The 24627-nt window shown below is 36.3% G+C and overlaps 2 protein-coding genes across 6 annotated transcripts in view; one reads left to right on the top strand and one right to left on the bottom strand.

Moving 5' to 3' along the window:
- JAZF1 (JAZF zinc finger 1) overlaps positions 1-12734 on the top strand; it is a 152225-nt gene extending 139491 nt beyond the window's left edge. Inside the window, exons 4-5 of the mRNA XM_032238205.1 lie at positions 8808-8977; positions 11223-12734. Of these exons, the coding sequence (XP_032094096.1) occupies positions 8808-8977; positions 11223-11399 (347 nt within the window). The 3' untranslated portion in view covers positions 11400-12734. The remainder of the gene's footprint in view (positions 1-8807; positions 8978-11222) is intronic.
- Positions 12735-18083: 5349 nt separating this feature from the next.
- The window catches only part of TAX1BP1 (Tax1 binding protein 1), a 47870-nt gene continuing 41326 nt past the window's right edge, over positions 18084-24627 (bottom strand). For all 5 annotated transcript variants that reach the window (XM_032237909.1, XM_032237908.1, XM_032237913.1 and 2 more), the window contains 2 exons: positions 21555-21640; positions 18084-18775 (listed from right to left, as the gene is read on the bottom strand). In XM_032237909.1, coding sequence (XP_032093800.1) covers positions 18577-18775; positions 21555-21640 — 285 coding nt within the window. In that variant the 3' untranslated portion in view covers positions 18084-18576. The remainder of the gene's footprint in view (positions 18776-21554; positions 21641-24627) is intronic.

Genomic DNA, 24627 nt, shown 5'->3' with positions numbered 1-24627 from the left:
GCAATATCTGGAGATGCACGAATTGAAGGTAAACAGCAAGAAAAAATCACAAAGTACTGGGACTTGCAAATTGAAGTTGAGCGACTGTGGAAAAAGAAATCGTGTGTTGTCCTAATTGTAACTGGAGCCCTTGGAGACCTAAAGGGTTACCTCGCTATTTGAAAATTCTAAATTTACCTGACTTGAACATTCTGACTCTACAAAAAAACCACCCTACTTGGAACAACTTATATCCTCTGATATTACCTTAACAGTTCCTAGGTCCTTGGTTAAGACTCGAGCTGTTGAGCTACCAACCAGCCCCAAAGGCTGTGAATCTCACCAAAGATTAACCACATAATAATATTGTTGTTGCCATTGCTGAAAAGATTAAACGGTATGAAAATCGAGTCACTCAATTCAAGGAAAATTCACAGTTCAGAGCAAATCAGCACCAGTTTTATAAAAGCTTAGAAAGTGGAAATGGAATAACAACAAATGAAAAGCCTGATAAAGAGAAAGCTCTGAAATTCTGGAAGAATTTGTGGGAAAACAACAAGAAGCACAACAGAAATTCAAAATGGATCAAGCAGGTTGAGGATTCTATTAACGTGCATAAAATGGAAGATGTGAAAATAACAAAAGAAATTGTGCACAAGCAGTCAAGAAAAGTGAAGAATTGGAGTGCACCTGGACCAGATGAGCTACATGGTTTCTGGCTAAAGGCACTTACAAGTATGCACGAAAGATTGGCAGCCCAAATGAACCAGATCTTAAAAACACCTGACAACGATGAATGGATGACAACTGGAAGGACATTTTTGATCCAAAAAGATAAAGAAAAAGGAAAGGACCCTGGAAACTATAGGCCAATCACCTGTTTGCCAACAACATTCAAGCTCCTTACTGGTATCATTGCAAACCAAATTTACGGATACTTGGAAAGAAATGATTTGCTTCGTGTAGAACAGAAAGGATGCTGCAAAAATTCAAGAGGATTGCTGATTGACAAGCTGATCCTAAAGAATTTAAAGAAAAGATGAACCAAGCTGTTCATGGCTTGGATAGACTATAAGAAAGCATTTGATTCAGTTCCCCAAGCTGGATCAAGAAAAGCCTGAAAATCTTTGGCATCAGCAGCAACATACAAAAATTCAAGGAAACTTCAATGAACTTTTGGAAAACAAAAGTTATGGCTAATGGAGAAGAACTGGGTGAAGTTGAAATTAAATGAGGCATTTTCCAGGGTGATTCTCTTTCACCCCTACTTTTTATATTCTCAATGCTACCACTGACAACCATTTTGAAGAAGATGAACTGTGGATATGAACTTGCAAAGAAAGGACTGAAAATTTCACACTTGGTGTACATGGATGATTTGAAGCTGTTTGGTAAAACAAAAGCTGAACTGAATTTATTAATTGAAAGCACAAAAGAATTTAGCCAAGACATTGGTATGCAATTTGTAATTGACAAATGTGCAACAATGGCAACCAAGGCAGGCAAGGTCCTAGAAGATGACGGAATACAACTTGAGAATGAAGAAATGATAAAGGCAGTAAAACCAGAAGAAGGCTACAAGTACTTGGGGATTTTAGAGGTTCTGACTTAATGCCTAATAAAGTTGAGGAATTAACCTCAGCCAAGTACATTCGACGAATTCGCAAGATATTAAAGTCCAAACTGAGTGGAGGAAACATCACAAAAGCCATAAATACTGGGCTATACCTGTAATTCGATACTCTGCAAGAATAATTGGCTGGACCCAGATGGAGTTGGACAATTTGGACAGAAAAACAAGGAAGCTTATGACAATGAATCATGCTTTGCACCCTAAAAGTGATGTTGACCGATTGTATCTACCAAGAGCAGAGGGTGGTCGACGACTCCTACAAGTAAAACAGACTCTGGAAGAAGAAAGACACAGTTTGAAGATTACATTCAGAAAAGTGAAGAACCAATGATCAAGGAAGTAAATAAAGGAGGCCTTTTGAAAACAACTAAGATAAAAGCTGAATATAAGAAAGAAGTAATTGAGAAGCAAGCTGAAAATTGGAAAAGCAAAGCTATGCATGGCCAATACTTGAAAAGTATTGAAGGCAAAGCTGATCAAAAACTAACTTGGAACTGGTTAAGATCAGCAATACTGAAAAAAGAAATAGAAGGCTTTATTTTGGCAGCTCAAGAACAAGCCTTAGCCACAAACTGCATGAAGGCAATAATTCAACATGTTAGCACCAACAGCAAATGTCGCCTCTGTAATGAGAAAGACGAGACAGTCAACCACTTGATCAGCAGGTGCAGCAAAATTTCACAAACTGACTACCTACAATGCCATGACTGCGTTGCTAAGACTATTCACTGGAAATTGTGCCAAAAGTTTGGATTTGAGTAAAGCAAAAACCACTGGGACCATCAGATTGAGACGGTTTTAGAGAATGAGAAAGTCAAGATCTTATGGGACTTCAGAATCCAGACTGACAGGCCCTTGGCCTACAACACACCTGACATAACAATAATTGAAAACAATAATTGACATTGCAATACCTGGTGATGCAGGTATTGAAGATAAACAGCAAGAAAAAATCACAAAATACCGGGACTTGCAAATTGAGGTTGAGTGACTGTGGAAAAAGAAATCATGTGTTGTCCCAATTGTAATTGGAGCCCTTGGAGCAATACCTAAAGGGCTACCTCACTATTTTAAAATTCTAAATTTACCTGACTTGAACAAAAAAAACACCCTACTTGGAACAACTTATATCCTCTGATGTTACCTTAACAGTTCCTAGGTCCTTGGTTAGGACTCGAGCTGTTGAGCTACCCACCAGCCCCAAAGGCTGTGAATCTCACCAAAGATTAACCACATTACTACTACTACTACTACTACTACTACTACTACTACTACTACAATAATAATAATAATAGTAATAGTAATAATAATCCCACCTTCTTTACATTGATGGTGTAAAGCTGTGTGGAAAACACCAACTGAAATAGAATCACTGATCAACACTGTTCACATATATAGCCAAGATATGCAATGGAGTTTGGATTGGACAAATGTGCCACACTCACTATTAAAGAAAGAAAAAATGTGAAAACTGAAGGAATCAAGATGCTCCATGAAAATAATATTAAGAGTCTGGATGAAGATGATTACTACAAATACCTGGGTATCCTTCAAGCTAATAACATCATGCACACTGAAGTCAAGAAAAAGATTAGAGGTGAATACATCAAGAGAGTGAAGAACATCTTCAAATTCAAACTCAATGGATGAAATACCATCAAGGTAATCAACACCTGGGCAATATCAGTCATTAGATACATGGCAGGAATAGTGGACTGAACTCAGGCAGAATTAAAAGCAATGGATAGGAAGACCAGAAAAATAATCACAATGAATCATGTCCTACATCCTCACAGCAACATTAACAGGCTCTACCTACCAAGGCAAATAGATGGGCATGGAATGTTAGTACATCAGATAGTTAAAGAAGAAAAAAGGGCTTTGGAAGAATATCTGAAGTTACTATGCCAAGAAGGCTTGCTGATTATTGGAGAGACTAAGCTAGCCTTTAAGAAAGACCAAATCAATAATAGAATAGAGACATGGGAAGACAAAGCATTATATGGCCAGTACATTAGACCTGGCAATGGCTAAGAACAGGAAAGTTAAAGAAAGAGACTGAATGATTAATTATGGCTGCACATGACCAGGCCTTAAGGACAAATATATACAAAGCTAGAATTGAGGAGACAGCAACAGACAGTAAGTGCCACCTATGCAAACAGTGGACCCCTTGGCTGGCTGCTGCAAGAAGATCGCACAGACTGATTACAAGCAATGGCATGACAAAGTAACAATAGTGGTGCATTGGGAGATCTGGAAGAAATACCATTTGCATGTAAGCAAGAACTAGTAGGACCGTAAAATATAGAAAATAAAGAAGTTAATTGCACTGGAACTTTAGAATTCAAAAAGACAGGCACCTGCTACATAACACCCCAGATTTAACAACTGTCAATAAGAAAAACAAAAAAAGTCTGGACAGTGAATGTGGCAGTGCCTGGAGACAACAGAAAAGAATATAAAGAACTGGAGAAGATAACAAAATACAAAGACCTACAAATAGAAATAGAACGGCTATGGCAAAGGCAAGCAATGGTAGTACCAATAGTAATACGTGCCTTGGAGCAATCCCAAAACACCTGGAGCACCACTTGAACACCATAGGCCTTGGCAAATTTGTCATCAGTCAATTGTAGAAGGCGGCTTTATTTGGAACCACTTGTATTCTGCAACAATATTTGTAACACGGTAAAACATATAGATTTGCCTATCCCAAGTCCTTTGATAGGTAGACAAAAATGCCAAACTCTGAATGTCTGGCTGACTGTGCAATGAATAACAACAACAATAACAACAACAACAATAATAACAATCAAAACATGCGAGGTGAGCACTATGCTAGATTGAGTATCATCCAGATCAAGAAAACTCAGAAAGCCAAAAATGATTAACAACTGAAGTAACTTATTTGATTTAGAAGTATGCAGAAAAGGAAAATAAAATTACAGTCAAATAGCTTGCCTGCTGATAAGATACAAATTACCAGCATTATTGCAAACCAAATTTATGGATATCTGGAAAACAAGGATTTGCTGCCATTAGAGCAGAAAAGGGGTTGTAACACTTCAAGAGAAGGAACCAAATTGATAATTGACAAACTGGTTTTGAAAAATTAAAAAGAAATTCATGGCCTGGATTGATTATAAGAAAGTATTTGATTCTGTTCCACATGGTTGGATTGAGAAATGGTTAGACCTTTTTTGGAATTAACAGCAATATTTAGAAATTCTTGAAGACTTCCATGAAGCTACAAAAATTAAGTTGATGGCCTGTTGGAGAAGAACTTTGTAAAGTTAAAATCAATGAGGAATCTTTCAAGGTGACGCATTGTCACCTTTGTTATTTGCCATTAATAAACATTTTGAACACGACAAACTTTGGCTATGAATTGACAAAAAAAGAGTTGAAAATTTTCCACTTGCTCTACATCAGGGGTGTGAAGCTCATGACCCATTGGCTGGATGCATCACATGCTGCCCACATCTGGTTTAACGAAGGGGGGAAACTGTGATGATTTTGTGATGATACAAATTTGACATCCCTGTTCTAAATGGATGATTTAAAATTGTTTGGAAAAACAAAACTGAACTGAGTTCACCATTAAAAAGCACTGAGGAGTTTAGCAGGGATATTGGAATGCAATTTGGCATGTGTGCAAAAATTGCTGTTAAGGCAGGAAAAATTGTTGAAGATGATGGATTTGAACTTGATAATGAATAGTTGATTTTAAAAAATTAATTAGTATTTTTTCAGTCTCATATGATTTTTATGTTATTAAATTAACTAACTAACTAGTTGTTGTCCAGTATATTTTTTAAAATTATTGAGATTGCTACTATAGTACAAGGCAAAAATTCCTACTTGAGAATCTGTAGAGAAAGTGCATTGTAAGACTGGGAGCAATTTGTCATTGTTAAACTGTATAAAATATCAATCACATTGATTGGTATTTTAGAGAATGTTGAGTTTGTTGTTAATTTTTCTCCTTATATTCTCTTCAACTATTGTAAAGAAAGCAAAACAAAATGCCAAGATTTTGGCAAAAAAACCATGTTCTTTTATAGCATGCCAGAAACATTCACTTTTCGTTCAGCAAGTAAAATCAACCAGCTGATTTTAACATGCATATTAACAATAACATTTTGCCTGCCATTGCTGAAAATGTCTGCAATGTATTCAATCAAAACAAGAAAAGTGCCCAACAAAAACTTTATGCAGCCTGGAAATCTATCAATATATGTCAGCCACAGAGCAGACGCACTGTTTATGTAGCTTAGCTTTCCCCAACTTTGTTCTCCAGCCCTTTAGATGTTGGGGTTACTAGTCAGGTCAGAAGTCTCTTGGCAGACATTTTTCCTGACTTTTGTAAACATTAATCTTGAGTTGGATAAGTTTGTAACTTTAGCTATCTTGCTTTATTCCTGTTCAAATGGAATATTTATGCTGGTTTATAATAAATAAAGATTTGATAAAGTTCAGGTGGGTTATGTAAAGAAAAAAATCCATTGCTTAAATGAAAGGATATTGTGAATAATATATGGCTAACAAACTCAAATTTCCATTCTTGTGTAAACAAGAAGGAAACTCATAATTCCTTGTATGACTTTATGTACATCAATACTAAAGAGATATATTTCAAATATTAATAGCCACAAATACATTTAAAGCTTAATGAACATATTGGGATATACTGTGTCTGACAAGATTCTAAGTAATGAGTATTACAAAATATTCCAGACTGAAACAATCCTGACAAACAGAATTTTGCTAGTGATGGAATACTTTCCTTTACATTATTTTTTGTAACTTGGTCCTAAATACATTCCTAGGATGCATCTCAAAATATAATTTGTTGGCTGATAAAGTTTTCACTAGCAAAAGCATGCACAGAAGATACAGTATTGACATACGGGTTGGGATTTACATTTTAAAGGAACCAATTTGCTCTTAATTCATCTGTCTTCAATTTCCAGCTTTAGAGTAACACTGAAGTAATTAAGGTTTACCAAAGAAACCCATTTTCACATTTCCCCTTGACCACAGTCTCTACTTCATTCTGTTGGATTACAAGGGTCATATTTTTAGCCAAACCTACTTCACAGGATTTGCCAGCCATAGTTATTAGAGATTAGAGTTATAAGCAACGTCTGTATATGTGATTAGTTTTGGAAGTCATGCATTTGGAAACATTTTTAACACACCCAATTTGACTCAGTCTTAAAGTAACCCTGTGGAAATCCCAGTTACAAGAAATATACATGAAACATGTATGTTCATGTATGTTGTTAGTCTGTTTATAATTAATATTGACAAGAAAAGATAGACTCATTTTGCAGAAAGATGGCAGATGGATCTTTAAGCCTGATGTTTAAATTAATGGTTTTATAGAAACATTGTTCTGCTTCTATTTCATTATCACTTTTTATCTGCTTTGTATGTCTATTGAGTAAATAGCTGGCTGTCAGTCATACAGGTTAGAACAGCAATCAATGTCATCTAGAGGAGGACTACTTTTATTGCAACATCCGAGTAACAGAATCTTGCAAATTTGAATTTGCTTTCCCTCCACACACTTTCTTGTGAATTAGAGAAAGGCCTGTATGGGAAATTTGGCCCATGTTCAGGCCCAATCTATCTATTGTCCCTTGCATTCTTCAAGACTATTCCATATGTTTTCTACCCTTGCTTAAGATTTATGTTGGCTGCGATTGAAAGATTTGAAGGCTCAGTAAATACATGGTTTATGGGAAAGAAAAATCCTGCAGTGATATTAGTGCTTAACAACAAACATTTAAAAACATTATTTTTTCTCATGGCACAGAAATGAGTTTAAAACTATTGTTACCTACACCTGTTGTGGCTACTGAAAGTCTGCTTTCTCAGAGCTCTTTGTTCTTCTTTTTAATGATCATACAGAGAAATATTCATATTTATGATAACTTTAAAAATAAATTTTTAAAACTTGCAGAAGTACATTCTGCAGATTGCGGCACTTGGACAACATAATGTTGAATTAGGGCGGTGCACAATGCAATTTATTTTCACATCTGGACAAACTGCTATCATGTAATTCTTACTAGTGTTACACTATAATTTCTATTAATTCCACAGGGCACCAAATGCATCAAGGCTTGTCAACATATTATTTTAGATTGTTTATGATTTAGAAAATTATGCCTTTCAGATGTTTTCCTGGTAAAATAAAACCTTTAAAACATCTCCTTTGGTGTTAATGCAGAGGAAAAGAAGAAAAATATTCAGTCTTACTGTCTCCTTTTCCCTACTCTTCTGGACATCAATATTCAGAGTGAAGCTAAAAGGTTGTTTGTGCAACATGTGGCAATATGTGGCAGTAATTATTTAACCAATGAAGCATTTTGTGTTCTGACTGTAATAAGAAACATTGTAAGACTAATCTATTAGTCATATAGGTATGGAAATAAAGCAGAAAAAAAATAGCTACCAGAAGGATGAAATTAGATATTTTTATAGATGGATTATGTTCCATCAAGTCAGTGTTGACTCTAGAAAATGCATATAAATGCATTTTCTCCATCTGTCCTGTTTTTAGGCCTTCCCATGTTGCATTCATAGACCCTAGAACTGAATATATCTACTTTGGTCCTCTTCTTCTGTTTCCTTCCTCCATTTTTCTCAGCATTAGAGCCTAACCAGAGAGCCAGGTCTTCACATAATGTGTAATGATTTGAGCCTACTCATTTGTATCTTGAAAGAAAACTCGGGTTGATTTGTTTGATGATCCATTTGAACATTTAAAAATGTCAATACTTTTTCTATCCAGCATCTACAAAGTCCAACTTTCACTTTAAGAGGATGCCATTGGCTTGCACTGTTCTGATCTTCATAGATGCACATCACAGCATTTGGATACCTTTTCCAAAGCCTGCTGCACTACAAACGGCTAGTCCACAGTATATTTTTGATTGTTTCTTTATTCTTGATAATTGATCCTAAAAGGCAGAAACCATTTACCACTTCATTATCTTCATTTTCAATTATAAGGCTGGTTGTTGTTCCTATTGTTTTAATTTGGTAATCTTATTTAATTTTAGTCCCATTTTAACTGTTCTTCTTCACGTTTATTATTTGAGCTTTCAGAACCTTTGCCTTTTCAGTTACTAGAGTAGGTTTTACTCTATCTGTATTTAAATCTTGTTTTATATCTTCTTAGGTAGTGAATATGATGAAGAAGAAGTAGACTATGAAGATTCAGATAGTGATGAGTCCTGGACCACAGAAAGTGCTATCAGTTCTGAGGCTATCCTAAGTTCTATGTGTATGAATGGAGGAGATGAGAAACCTTTTGCTTGTCCTGTTCCTGGGTGTAAAAAGCGATATAAAGTAAGTGTGTTATTGATGATACGGTAAAACTATTATTTGCAAAGCAGATGCTTTGTGATTTCATAGATTTTATCATGATCTAAATTTTTTAGAAATGTATAAGATTACACAACTCTTCAATAACTGAGGGGAACCATGCAGTAAAAAGAATAATCATATACCATTGAAAAAAAGCAACAATTAAAAAACAATGGTTTACATAGGATTTACTTAATCTAAGATCTGAGAGCAAGATCAAGTTTGGGGGTCTTTTAAAACATGGCCAAAGTGGGAAACCAAACCTATCTCAGGAATAATAAGTTCTAGAAGTCAGGCACCATGAGGAAAAAGGCACACTTCATAAGTCCCCATGAATGTATGGACAAAACCTGAAGCATTCCTAATCTGCCTGATTATCCAGTCTGGACAGAAGGTTTGAACAGTGATAATCTTACCTAGATGTGATCAGGTCCTATGCTATGAATATATTCTGTATAAAAGCCCTGTCTTCCACAATCTGACACTTTTCAGATTTGTCAGACATAATTTTTTAACTAGTATTCCTATTCGAGATGGTAGAAGTGGTAGTCAATTGAAATATGCTATGTTTTAAATTAGGAAGTGTTCATCTTGTGACAATAGTGCTTGGTGCTGGTGCTTAATAACAGTTAATAGTTTATGCATTAAACATAAAGCATTCACTAACATTCCTACATGAATGGGAATTGCTTTGTAAGTGTTATTTAATATGATACAAGACTGTGGCATTCAAGAAAGCAATCACTTGTGGTTCTTTTATTTATTTTTTTGTCTATATACTAGATAAGATTGAAATAGAAGTTCTCATTAAATCCTTAAATTTCATCAAGTCCTACTTCCCTATTTTCTATATTTTAATTCTGCATTGGAAATCTGCAACCATGCTCTTTTGTTTGTTTGAACACAATAGCATTCATTAGTAATACTAATTAAACTTGGCTTAAGTTAATTTCTTTACCATGTAAAATTTAGTGTAATGGAACAAGTTTGAGTAACCAGAGGCTTGGAAACAAATAGGAATAGCTTTGCATGATTATTTGAACAAATAAATTTCTGTACCACTTTTAAAAGTTAAAAAAATTGCTCTTACTGAAACAATTCAAAAACGGCAAAATATGTGTGGTACAAGTCATTGTGCCTATTTGACCTCATCTACTAATAAGTATTACTACATTTTGTAATTTGGCATTTTTAAAAAGCCAGACAGTTGTGAATCATTTTGTGTCTTAGTAATAATTTATTTGGCACCCCATGTGAAGTTGTTTTTTCCTTTTAAAATATATCCATTTCGTGTCTTGAAAATGTATGAATGTTGCAGGATTTTGCTTTAATATCAGTATTTTATTGCAAGATGGCTTGCAAATGGTTGGATTTCAAGGTATACAAAAAGTGCTGAATGGCTGTTAGAACAAAGGAAAGGATTTGCAATCGGGATCTTATAAAGATTGGTGCCGTTTCTGCTTTATTACATGGGTAGAGTATTGTACGTTCTGCTATCAGATAGCTGTCATTCTGGTCTTCCCAAGAGATACCCTATTTTTTTCTGAAAATAAGACCTCCCAAGATAATAAGCCCAATCGGGCTTTTGAACGCATGCACTAAAATAAGCCCTGTCCTGAAAATAAGTCCTCCCCCAAAATATTTAAATGCAGGAGCAGCCAGTCCCACCATTTCCTGCGGGGGGAGGGGGGAACATGGCCCAAACACCCCACATGCACCTGCCATCCATGCGAATGACCTCACAGAGGCCGCTCCCACAAATCCTAGCTACCATGCCCCTTATTTTAGTGGCGGCCGCAAAAAGAGCAGCAGGTCCAGAGACGCTAGGACTGGTAGAGTGTGCCAGAAACATAGACAGAACTTCTGGCCCTCTCTTGATCAGCTGATCCATCAGCCCTGGGCTGAGGTTAAGGGGCCTCTTGCACCTCAAAAATAATATCTCCCCCCCCCCAAAGGGCCAAGCATTTATTTCAGAGGTGAAAAGAAAATAAGGGTAGGATAAAAAGCTTACAATGGAAGTATCAGGATTACAAGAAAAGTGAACATTTAAAGTCCCAGCTAAGATATCCTGTTTCAAGCTGTCCTGTTATTAGATTTGTAGCTAAATCCCTGGTAAAATATATTATTTAAAAGGCTTTTTAAGATACACTTTGCTTTGAAAATTAAACAGTCTGGCAATATTTCTAGCATCCTTACTAAAGTCTTTGTGTTCAATCTTCTGTCATAGAATGTGAATGGTATAAAGTATCATGCCAAGAATGGCCACAGGACACAGATCCGGGTGCGGAAACCCTTCAAATGCCGCTGTGGAAAGAGTTACAAGACAGCTCAGGGTCTGCGGCACCACACAATCAACTTCCACCCACCAGTGTCTGCTGAGATTATCAGGAAGATGCAGCAATAAGATGCTGGTCACAAATGTGCCAAGGAATACTCACCAGCAGTTGCTGATTTCGAAGACAGCCACCTTCTCCTGGGAAGCATTGAGCAACCCTTTGAAGAAATTAAATGCATGCTTTACATTTCCCCCCCCCCTCCTGTAATTTTGGAATGACGTATCTTTGTAGAGTTAATGATTTTGTACATTTGCACATGTAATCATCATGCCCATATACATTACTTTAATATAAAGGTGCTAAAAGCTACAGATTTTCTAAAAGTATTTTTCCGTCCCCCACCCCACCCACCCCACCCACAGGTGAATTAGGGAACATTGTATATTTAGCTGTTCCACAGTATTATACAAGGACAAGGGAGGAAAACTTGGCACTAGGATAAATTCCGAGATTGTAATGTATTTGAAGAAATTCAATACATCAGTTCCTATGTGCTTGCAAAAACCAAAAGAATTCCCTTTCATCCACCTGGTTAATATGCCTTATGTAACAGAGATATCTGTAGGATAGTAAGGTTATAGGTATTGGAATTATAAATAAGAGAATGTTTAACATATTCGAAGAATATTTTCATATTCAAATAACATACATAAAAGGTGTGCTTGCTGTATTTTATATTATCTTGCAAATTCTTTTAGTCTTTTGAAATGCTGAAAATTTTGCAGTGAATTAGTAGATCAGTCTACCATTAAAATTCCTACTTCTATCTGTACAGAACTTATGTTATTTAATGTTAACAATCCACTCAAATTTCTGAGGACTATCTTTTCCTGCTCCTGCTATTGGCCTCTGCTATCTATTACTAGCAGAAACTTGGAAATGAAGTGCAAATTTTCTGAGAGAAATTAATCTTCATCTTAGATGGAGTCTTTAAAGCACTTTCTAGTTCTTCATTGCCAACAAATTTAAATGTTTTATGTTGCCAATTCTTGCAACTATCATTGTTGCAAATAAAAAAGAGGCATATTGTTAAAAGGTACAGTATTTATGTTAAGGGAGATTCTTGTTGTACCTTTGGATTTTGCATGTGTGTGTGTACAGATAGTCCTCGACTTACAACCACAAATAAGACCAAAGGTTTTGTTGCAAAGCAAGAGAGTTGTTAAGCGAGTTTTTTACGATCTGGCTTACCAGAGCTAAGTGAATCACTGAAGTTATTAAATTAGTAACATGGTTGTTAAGTGAACCTGGCTTCCTCATTGACTGCTTGTCAGGAGGTCACAAGAGGTTATCACATGACCTTTGCACACTGCAATCATCAAAAAATAAAGACCAATTGCCAAGCATTCAACTTTTGATCATGTGACTATGGGATGCTGAAATGGTTGTGTGGAAAACAGTCATAAGTCACTTTTTTCAGTGCCATTATAACTTTGGTCACTAAATGAATGGTTGTAAGTCAAGGACTACTTGTAATATATATGCAATGTTATGTATATGTAAATGTGCGTGTGTGTATACAAACCAGTGATGGGTTACGACCGGTACACTCCGGTACGGGCGTGCTGGTGCCTGTCGGGAGCACCAGGTACTGTTCTGGTACAGTGCTCCGGAGGGCCCACCCACCCGCCCACGCTCCTTACCAGTATTTGAGGTTTTCGGGGCTTCCGTGATGCACATGGAGCCTAAGGTGCTTGTGCGACACTCCGCTGGTAGATGGAGCGTCATAGAGCATAGTGGACGGTAAGTATGCATGCACGTGCGTGCACACACACTGCAGACATTGATGTGGTGGATGTCCGGCCCTGTTGCACCGTACCAGTTGCACTGGGATCCGGAACCTACCACTGATACACACACACACACACACACACACACACACGAAAAACAAACTTATTGTATGTGATGTATTTTACAGGTTAGCATTACATTTCTTTATGAACTGTGAGAAATCATGAGCCTTACTGAAATGAAGCACTTTTTGAAGCAGGTAATTCCAAGGTAGACTTCTAACACAGAGTTCCTTAGGTCTAGACCACACCTGAATGCTTCATTTATTTGATGCTCTCCTGCCTTCAGCATTCTCTTGTTTAAAGTAATAGTTAACAGTTTTAGTATGCAAAAGCTCAGTTAATACTAACTTGGGAGTTTGCCTCCCACATGAGACTATTTTAAGTTTTTCAGATAATCATTTTCTGTGTATTTTGTATTTATATATAAATGACATGGGAAATACAAGTCTCTTTTCTTTTAGATTAGAACATGTATAAACACTGAGTGGGCAAAGATTCTTCACTAAGAAAGATTTTTTCCAGCTAAAATCTCTCATAATGAGGGTTTAAGAAGATAAGCTTCTTTTAGACAAGTTACCCTACACCCACCTTCAGAAAAGTCTATGTACTAGCATCAGTAATAGTTTGATGTAATAGTATATAATATAACAATCTATTGCTATACGTAAAGCTTTTTATCCATCTTCTAATATTTTGACTTCATTTAATTGTGCTCTCAGTAAAAAGTACTGAGTAACCTAACTGTTAAATAATGTTGCATGTCAATTCTTTCCACTATTACAATCCATTACTATCTACATAGTCATTGTGGCAGTATTAAACAGACGGAAATGGGACTATTTTGTTATACTGTGTATAGTGAATGTATTGTACTGTGTCTGTGAAAATGTGCTTTAAATTATATTTTCTTATATTTTGCTGGGGACAAGGTTCATTAAGTTTGGAAGTCACACAAAGTTTGTTTTAGAACTGAGCACCATAAAGTGTATTGAAATTTCTTTCCATAAAAGCTGCTTACAAATGTTAATCAAATCACATATAATAAATTGCCTCTGATCCAAAATAAAATTGAATGTTGTTTCATTAGCTTTGATTGCTTTGTACTGTAAAGATACTATACATTACCAAGGCGCACAATAAAATGTTCTCAATTTACTTAAAAAAACTCAGAAAAATGTGAAAGCAGGAAATAAATAGAATTTTATTCCATAGTATATTTTATAATTTAAAAAATATAACAGGATTCCATTGGATTGAGATCCAATGCAGTTGAGAATATTTATTCTCAACTGAAGATATTTTTTTTGGAAAACTTGGAATAATACAGTTTCAAAGAAATATTTTAAGAGATTATATATTCACTGTCTGTTCATGATTATAGCAAAATGTATTTTAAAACCTTTAAAAGGCAATAGATTTCTTTGCCACTAAAACCAGAGTGATCCATCTCCCCCCCCCCCACACACCTCTCTCTCTTTTTTTCTTCCTTTCTCCGTCGATCTTGTTTCCAAATGACTCTGGTCAGTTTACAGCATTAAAATAAGAGATAAATATTTCTAACAATAAAAACCACAATTGCAATGAAAACTAGAACTATAGTTAAAAGGATGTGCAGCAGGGGAGGAGAGATTGCCTCTTAATTCATTAATGAACATTAGTGTGATGCTCCATCTGGCAGGTCTTCAGGCCTCTACAGAAGGTTCGAAGAATGGGAGCCAATCTCACATGAGTTGTTCCAAACAGCAGAAGCCAGGGCAGAGAATGTGCTTCTCCTGGACACTGCCAGCCATAATTACTTGAATGACAGCACCTGCAGCATGCTTTCCCTCCCAAGTGGGAGGGCCAAACCTGGTGGGGTGAGATGGTTCCTCAAATAACCTGGACCCATACCATGTAGGGATTTAAAGGTAATAACCAACACTTTGAATTGCACTTGTAAACAAACTGGCAGCCAATGCAGCTCATGGAGCAAAAGTGTAACATAGACTGCCCCAAGTGCCCCAAAACTGGCCACATTTCCACACTCTACAATAGTTGAAGCTTCTCAATACAAAGGAGTATATTGCACTATTCCAGACAGAAGATGACCTGGGCTTGAATGACTGAGCACAGACTTCCAATCCAGGAAAGAAAACAACTGGGGTACAACCTGAAGTGCAAAGGCTTGCCTAGTCATGACTGCCAGCTGTTCTTTGAGCAAGAGTCATGACTCCAGGAGTCAAGTTGCAGATTGGATCTAGAGTAGAATAGTGCAACTCCGTCCAGAATGAAGTTAAAATCCTGTATCTTGAAACTCCATGCACTCAAAGCTATTTGGTCTTGTCAGGAGATTGCAAGAGGGCAGCAATTGCATCACTTGGATCACCCTGGAAATATATAGTAAAGCAGAGTATCAACATGATCCTTAAACCCTTGGTGGCAAATAACTTCAACCAGCAGCTTCAGGTTGATGTTTAAGAGATGAGGTGAACACCAACTAAGCGGCATGCACAAAGAAGTGTCCGTGGGTTGGACCTCTCTATCAGCATCAATTGGGACCAGCCTTGGGAGTAAAGTGCAAAACTGTGTCACCTACTCCCAAATACTGCAGCTGGCCCAAAACAATACTATGAGATTAAGAAGACCAAAGATGGTTGCATTATCTTTATGCTACTCTTACCAGAGTTCATCAAGAAGTGTGACCAATGACATTTCTGTCCTCTAATGACCTGAATCCTGATAGGAAACAGTCCAGATGATGTTTCATTCAAGACCATATAAAGGTGCCAAGCAACTATCTTTTCTACCACCTTTTCTAATAAGAGAAACTCGGCACTGGACAAGTTGTCCAGATGGGATCAAGTGATATTTTTTAAAGAAGGGAACGATCCAGGGCCACCTTAAAAGTCTTTGGTAATATCCCCTTCTGCAGTGAGAAATTTTATCACTGCTTGAATCCATGTACTAGTCCTGGGGTTTTTTCAACCAACCAGGTGGGACAAGGACCTAATTGAAACTGAGTTTAAGGAATCTGTCTATTTCATCAGGTCCAACAGGGTCAAACTGTTCCTAGATTACTGGAAAATATCTTTCTCCAGCACCTCATACAGACCTGCACCGTTTGTGTTTCAAGTGGAAACAAATCCAAGTGACTTTTTCTGTTAGGTGTTGAACCAATTTCTCTGTGTTCTGAAGATATTCAACTGAGCCCCCGTCCCAGAAGGGACCGCTTGATCTGGATCAGGGCTGAGGGTTGATGTTCTGTGGACTCAATAAGGGTGGAAAAATTATGCTGTTTCATTACTCTTATCACCACGAGAAATGACTTAACAGTGGCTCTGAGTCGTGTGTGATCAGTCATCTTTCATTTTCCTCCAGTGATGCTGTAGGAGTCTCTTAATCCTTTCCAGTACACATCTCCTCCATAAATCACAGGGAGAGTTAGAACAATGATTCGAGAGGCCACAAGTGTGATCCTGTCCAGAGTCCTGGCTGCCCTTTGATTCCAGATTACCAAGGCTTTGGCAGGCCATGAAATAAAACTTTCAGGATGTATTCCGGTTCCCTCTGAAACCCAATCAGTCCCATCAGTCACTGGGGATGGACCAGCCCTCCTTGCAGAGAGAGTGGTATAAGACAGTGTTTTTCAACCACTGTGCTGCGGCACACTAGTGTGCCGTGACATAGTGTAAGGTGTGCCGTGGGAAAATTACTTTATATATAGTCAATATAGGCACAGAGTTAAATTTTTTTAACATTTTCTAATGGTGGTGTGCCTCGTGATTTTTTTCATGAAAAAAGTGTGCCTTTGCACAAAAAAGGTTGAAAAACACTGGTATAAGACAATGTCATGGACACCAGGATGTGATCTGACCATGACAGGGATGATAATGTTATATTGTCCCACCAGATCTTGTTGCCTCTGTTCCGACAAGAAAATCTTATCTGGTGAATGATCACTGTCTCAAGTCATGCCCAAGATTATTTAGGATAGGCTTATGGCTGCCATGGAGACCATGAACTCCTGGACCACGTCTGAGATCACACTCAGGGATGGCAAGTTGAAGTCCCCCTAGAACCATAAGTCTGGGGAACATTACTGTCAGTCCGGAGATGGGCTCTAGCAGCTCAGGCAGAAAAGCTGATGCAGTCGCAACATTCCCAATTGATCCCAGCTTCAGAAAGTTCTCGTAACCAGACACTTTGAACGCAAGAGCTGTGAAGGCTGTGCCAATTCCCACCCACCCACCCATATAGGGGCCACAGCTGGTGCCAAATCTTAAATCTGGCTGAGCATACCTCCAGTAATAACCAATAATTAATTAGAACAAAAGCAATCAACAAATATGAATTTTCTATTATCTGCACTTAACCTTCTAAATAGGACATAGCAAAAAGATGGTAGCCCATAAATTATAACTGTTATGGAAGATAATGCAAAACAAAAAACAAAAAACCTCTCAAATAAACAATTTGTAGGGTAGAAATGTATCAGTAAGAATAACCCAAAATCTATGACATTGTAAAAAAAAAAAAAAAAAACCTATGAAAGGATGTCCAAATATGATTAAGTGAAAGATAATTTTATTCTATTAAAGAGTGATTGTGGCAATTTTTTCATCTGCAATAGTTTACAAAACATTTCCTAGAAGACTCAAGCAAGATTTGATACAGGTTTGAAAAATATAAGGAGATTAAATGAAATCACACACAGTTTACTTTTTCCTTTAATTTGCTATCATAAAACATGAAAAGTTAATGTTTTTATCCAAAAAGATCAAATTATTTAAGATTTCTGCAACTCTTAAAAATATAGTGGTTTAGATATATACAAACATTCAACAAATTTAAGGTGAAAATGTGGTAAGCATAAAATACTAAAAATATTGATTGTATGAACACAGCTTTGAATATCTATTGAAGGGTTTTAAACAATTTACTAAGTAACAAAAAGGTTATAATTTTATTACACATTATGCAGCTCTAAATGCAGTAATTTTTATAGTTGTAGTAGTATATTGGACGTTTTAAAATTGGGATAATAATAAAGGTGAATACTATTGTAAGGCTTTTCTGCAAAACATTTAATCACAACACAACTATGTATTTGCAACAGATGAAAAACCCACATTGCAGAAAGATGTACATAAAATTATTCAAAAACATCATTCTATTGAGAAATGAACTTTAATATGTTAGAACAAGCAAGAGGAAAACTGTCATCCCACCACAAATTGAATTCTGGAGACGTCTGCAAATTTTCTATGTTTATGAATTGTTAGCCAAGGAATAACTATTGATAGATACAACATATTTGGCTATATGCTAGATTGAGGAATAGGCCAAATATTTATTCTAATCAACTGCAATGCTGATCACTAATTTTCTAAGCTTACATCATTCATGAAGCATTCCCTTGTTTGAGATACCTTAAGCAACCGTCACCTGTTATAATGCATAATGATACCCCAACCTAATCAAAATTTAAAACATGATCAAAGTGTGTTTGAACATGGTTTTCAAAGGTTTGCTGGTCAAAATCAGGAGGAAACTGTTCACGGCACATTGGACACACCTTCCAGTGACTTTCAACATGTTCTTCAAACTTGCTTTGATCGTAGTTAGGAGGAAACATCACTTCACAGAGTGGACATTTCTTGATGTGCACAAAACTTGGAATAAAAAGAGAAAGAATTGAAAATGGCAGTGAAATTGAGACCAGTATTTAATCTCCAACGGTATTATCTTTGCCACTGTTATTATCTAAGTGAATTGACATAACCAGCAATAGCAATAGTTTTAAGAGTTATATACTATTCCACAGTGCTTTACAGCAATCTATGAGTACTTACAAATGTCAGCATATTAAAGATAAGCTGATTAAAGAAGCAGATGGAGGATTTCAAGGTTATATAAAATATGCAACAAGTTGCGAAGAGAAGTCCATAAACATCTTATTAAGGAAACAACCAGAAGACTAATCCCACAAATGGCAAAAGACATAAGACTGCACTATTACTGGAAAGAAACAAGTTGATGAAAGCTTATAATAAAAAATTAGTCAAATTTAGAACATTATGTAAAAAATGAAGTTATAATGGATATAGTTAGATAAATAATTGATAATGATAACAATGTATTCATATGTTTTGTTTTGATAAGAGGAAATTTGATATAAATTGCAAATGGTGACTACGAAAGGAAGTTTAGAAATTCTGCTATGTATGAAAGCTTATAATAAAAAATTAAGTCAAATTTAGTTAAAAGTAATGTGTGTGTGCATGTGTGTGTGTGTGTGTGTGTATGTATATGTATGTGTATACATATATGTTTGTGTGTGTTTGTGTGTGTGTAACAAATATAACAAAGGCAACAGTAAAAATATTGGGTTTCTGTCGTGATGGATTCTTGTGACGAGCCGATTGACAGAGAATGGAAGCAGTGAACTTCCTCCCATAATTGGGGCATACCAGGGGTTATGACTTTAAAGATAGATAGATAGATAGATAGATAGATAGATAGATAGATAGATAGATAGATAGATAGATGGATGGATGGATGGATGCATTTGATAAAAGGCAATTGGATATATTGTAAACAGTGATTAAGAAAGGAAGTCTAGAAACTTTGTTATTAAATATAATCAATTTTTATCTAGAACATATCATAAAGATGTAATATTACCAGATAATAATGGAAACAGTTAACGGAATGCCATTATGTGGGTTTTTTTAAAATTTGGAATATTTCATATAAAAGGACGTAAAAACAATTATAGTCAAATGAAGTTTGAGGTATGATGATAGTAATATATATAAATATATATTTGATTTAAAATATATAACTTGATATGAATTGTAGGTGATGACTGTGGAAGGGATGAAAGAAAGTTTTTTGTAACCAAGTGACACACTTTCTACAATTTGTAATGGAAGATGGTTTTGTGGTGTTTTTTGTGTTTTGTTTGTCTGTGTTTATTCAAAAATAAAAAAATTCTTTAAAAAAATTTGTCAGCATATTGCCCACAACAATCTGGGTCCTCATTTTACTTACCTCAGAAGGATGAAAAGCTGAGTAACCTTGACCCGATCAGGACTGAACTCCTGCTGTGGTCAGAATCAGCCTGCAATACTGCACTGTTACTGCTGCACTACCAATAGCATGGAAGCACTAGTGCTTCCATGCCATTGGATATAAAGGGCTTTTCCATTTAATCGAAGTACCTGTTCCTAATATTTATCCACTGTGTGGCTCTTCCCTAACCTCAGGATCCTCCAAGATAGACTTCAACTTCCATATTTCCTCAAAGAAGGAATTTGGGAAATCATAGCTGGAACAGTACCCTAGTTGGGGAAAGCTAGTAAATCTTGTCATGCATCAATATCCTTTAAGTATTCTTATACACCAGCGATCCTAGTCAACAGTCATAAGGTATAAATGTTGTTATCTAAAAGCTTTTCAGGGTACCGTGTCTCCATCTTGGTCTAATTACACTATTATACCTACCATGGAGAAAGTCTAGGAAGCCTAATTAAAGTTTAATTCATTAATTATTTTAACTGATGAGAATTCTCTATCAAAATAGAAAGCTAAAAACTTGTACTCAGTGCATTCAACATCTTTAAAGTATATAGTTTTCAATCACTGATTAGAATGAAACCTTTGTTTAAGAGATACTTCAAATTCTTGAAAACACTGGCATTATTCAGGCCACTTACATTTATTAGCATGATACAGAATGAGGAAATAAAGTGACAGATGAAGCATGAAATGAAAACAATAGAAGGATACTAAAGTGAAATTTATTTTGTATAAAGAATGATAAAATAGTTAAGAATAGGGAGATGCAGAAACATTAAGATATATTCAAAGGAAGGAAGTGATGGCTCAGCAGTTAAAGATGCTGAGCTTGTTAGCTGGAAAGCCCAGGCCAGTCTAGGTTCAAGATCCAAGCATTGGTCAATTGGGGGTGGGGGGAAGCTCCCATTACCTGCCACAGTTTCTACCCACTTAGCAGTTTGAAAGCTTGCAAATGTGAATAGATAAATAGGTACCACTTTTGTGGGAAGCTAAAAGTGTCCCAGCATAGTCATGTCACACAACTATGGAAAATGTCTTCAAACAAAACTGGCTCTCTCACAACTAAGAAAGGGAGATGAGAACCACCCTTAGAGCTGTAAACTACTGGACAAGGGAAACCTTTATTTTTACATTCAAAGGACCCAGTATTTTTACAATTCCAATTTTGGAAATGAATGGAAAATCATTATTTTTCCAACTGTAAAAATTGAAATTCAACTCTTCTTAGAGTTCAAGATCTGGGACCTAATCCAGTGAAATTTCATTCATTTTTGTCCCAATCCACCACAATCACATAATATATAACAGTGGAAGCTGGCAAGAAATCTCTGGTGTTAATTTGAAAACACAGCTTTGGCATTAGTACCTTACCTAGAATCAAAACAAAAGCCTGTCCCACGTTCACGTAAGTGCGGTTCTGATGGATCTGGAGCTGAAGGTGCACTTGCTTCATCAACCTAAAAAGGAAGTGTTTGATTTTATTGAATGTATTTTTTTTTCCTCACAGAATTGTTGTCATTTTTATTATTACTATGGCTACTTAAATTAACAACCAACTAAATAATGCATGAGATATTTGTGTGAAATGGCATTTATCTTACAGATTCACATTGTTGAGACTGTCATTTTCTTTGTTGAAGCAAAGAGCAACCAATGCTGCCTTGAAGCTTTTCCTTGTCTCATCCCTGTTGCTTGCAAATGCAGAAGAGCAAAAGTCTCTTAAAGGACCTGCTGAGGATGTAAGCTGTACATTTTCTTGCAATACCATTAAAACTTGGCAAGTGCTGCTGAGGAAGCTATTATGGGAACCACTTGCAAACACACCCCTTCTCTTTTAGAAATGAATAGAACATCCTGCATTGCAAAACACTACTTCAATAGAAAGACTAATACTTTGACTAGCAATTTTAACACAAATGCCTTGGGGCTACAGTCCTACATAGTTCCTCAAAATAAAAAGCTGTTTTTCATAATACAAAGTAAAACTCCCTATAGCTCCAATTGGATCACCAATAGTGATGAATATTGGAAATTTCATTCTGGAAAAATATTTTTTTCAAAACATTCATTTAACAACAAAATGGTTTGCAGTATTACAGAAATAACAAAAAGAACAAGAAAAATATACACCAAGGCAGCAAATTTATACATGCTCTCAACTATTCCTCTATTACAACATGAATACAATATGTATTCATTACTCCAAAGTTATGTTTTATTTATATGATCATAATTGTAGCCATAATTAAGTCCATGTAAGAAAGGTATTTAGGTGCACCTAATTTATTTTTTATCTCTGAAATAAACTCTGCTTGAAAAGGCCCTTCAACTACTAAGCCAGCAGTCCTCAAACCTTTTAAACAGGGGGCCAATTCATGGTCCTTCAGACTGTTGGGGAGGGGCAGACCAGCTGGATGAGCATGACAAAGTGGTCGTGTGATTGGGTGCACATGGCCAATATAGTATAATTATACAATACACACAAATTAAACTTTAATTTGTTAAGCTCTTGGGAGTGGAAAGCAAGTCAGTGAAGGGATGTGGCTGCTTTTGGGCAGGGGGGCTATGAGGAACTTCTGTTTGTCTCTGTCTCTGTCTCTGTATCTCTCTCCCCCTCCCTAAATCTCTCTGCCTCTTTGGAAGCCAGGGAGGCCAAAGATGGACCTCTTTTTGACCTCCAGAACCATAGTGCCGTCCCAAAACAGGCCTGTTTTTTGCCTCCCCAGCCTCCAGGAGGTCGATGGAAGCGGCAGAGCAGGTGGGGCAATGTGGACGGAACAGCTTTGTGGTCCCGTTGGGATGGATTAATCCTTCGGCAGGCCGTATCCGATCCACAGGCCTTAGTTTGAGGAGCCCTATACTAAGCAGTTGGCAGCACAGGGTCAAAGCATATCACATAAAAATTCAATTAGGATTAGGAATAAAATTATTTTATGTCAGTATTACACTAAAGCATTTTTTAATTAAGAGAAATAATGAACAACTTTACTGATATTTTTAACCCTTCTACCAGGTATCATATACATAAAAACATTTTTTTGCTTATTTTAAATGAAAATTACTTAATCAGCTGTGTTATATTGGTGCTTGTCAGATTCCTATTTACCAGTACAAAATAGTTAGCATCCTATTTTTTCCGCTAAATATCTTTGCCTAGCCAGTTAATTCCTTTTTCTATTGACAAGTTGAAAAGCCATATTATAAAGTCTATTTGATGTAAGATGAGAACCATTTCTGAGAAGAGACATATACTTGCCCAAAGTTAGATCTCATTTGGGCACATTAGGATCCTAATGCCTCATTACAAAAACTAAGCTATGTCAGCAAATGAGCACAAGATTTAAGCTCTGTTCCTCTTGGGTTTGCAAAAGGGTAAAGCACATAGATTAGAAAGAACACTCTCCTAATTAAACTGCAGCAAACATCTAGAGAGAAGAAAAACCTGTCACCCTACAGTAGTATCTATGCCAAGAATAGTCACATTAAATATGCAAAATGTGAAATAAAGGTAGGCAGGTACACTACGCTTACATTCAAGATGTTAAATAGGCCAAAAAAGTTCTGAGAGTTTCCATAATTATTCCCAGTAATGGACTCAGAAGGCAAAAGGCAAAAAGAGGAAATAAAGTTTTTTTCATTAATAGTACTGTGCACCAAGACTAAAATTATGTTCTCTGAACATGATCAGTTTCACAAAAGATTAATAGCGATTAACTGTGGCAAACTGGACTAACAAGTCATGATATCACAATATTTGCCACAGTAAAGGATTCTTAAAAAATAATTCTTATTCAAGAGATTCTAAAAGACCACAAAATAATAGTTATCTATTTTACAGCTTTATCACATTTTATTTGAGCTAGCAAATGTCTTTATGCAAAATAGGCATTTATAGAAATTAGTATGTTCATGTTACTGGTAATTGTCTTTATTCAGAAATACTGAAATAAAATCCTGATCTGAATTTTCATGACCCGTCAAAACTGAGCTCGACTAAACCGCGCTGATTAAACCACATCGCTGACGTCATCAACAGGGCGACAATAGCCAGCGCGGAGAAAGAAGGGCGCTTTAAATAGCGCTTTGAAAGCAAGCCGATTCAACTTAAGGTAAGGGTTAGGTTTAGGGTTAGGTTTAGGGTTAGGTTAAGGGTTAGGTTTAGGGTTAGGTTTAGGATTAGGTTTAGGGGGGGTTAGGTTTAGGTTTAGGGGTTAATTTTAGGTTTAGGATTTACAGCGTGCTTCTGTCTCCGCGCTGTTGTCGCCCTGTTGATGACATCAGCGACGTGGTTTAGTCGAGCACGGTTTTGTGGTGGAACCCTGAATTTTGTTCATGTGTGGTGAATATTTATTAAATGTTTAACATTAATTAAATGTTACTCTATCAGAAACACTTTTCTTGATATACAAACACCATTACATTCTTTTGAATTCAAAATATAGAT

The sequence above is a fragment of the Thamnophis elegans genome, chromosome Z, assembly GCF_009769535.1.
Source record: "Thamnophis elegans isolate rThaEle1 chromosome Z, rThaEle1.pri, whole genome shotgun sequence".
Classification (NCBI taxonomy): Eukaryota; Metazoa; Chordata; class Lepidosauria; order Squamata; family Colubridae; genus Thamnophis; species Thamnophis elegans.
This window is presented reverse-complemented; position numbering and strand designations above follow the sequence as displayed.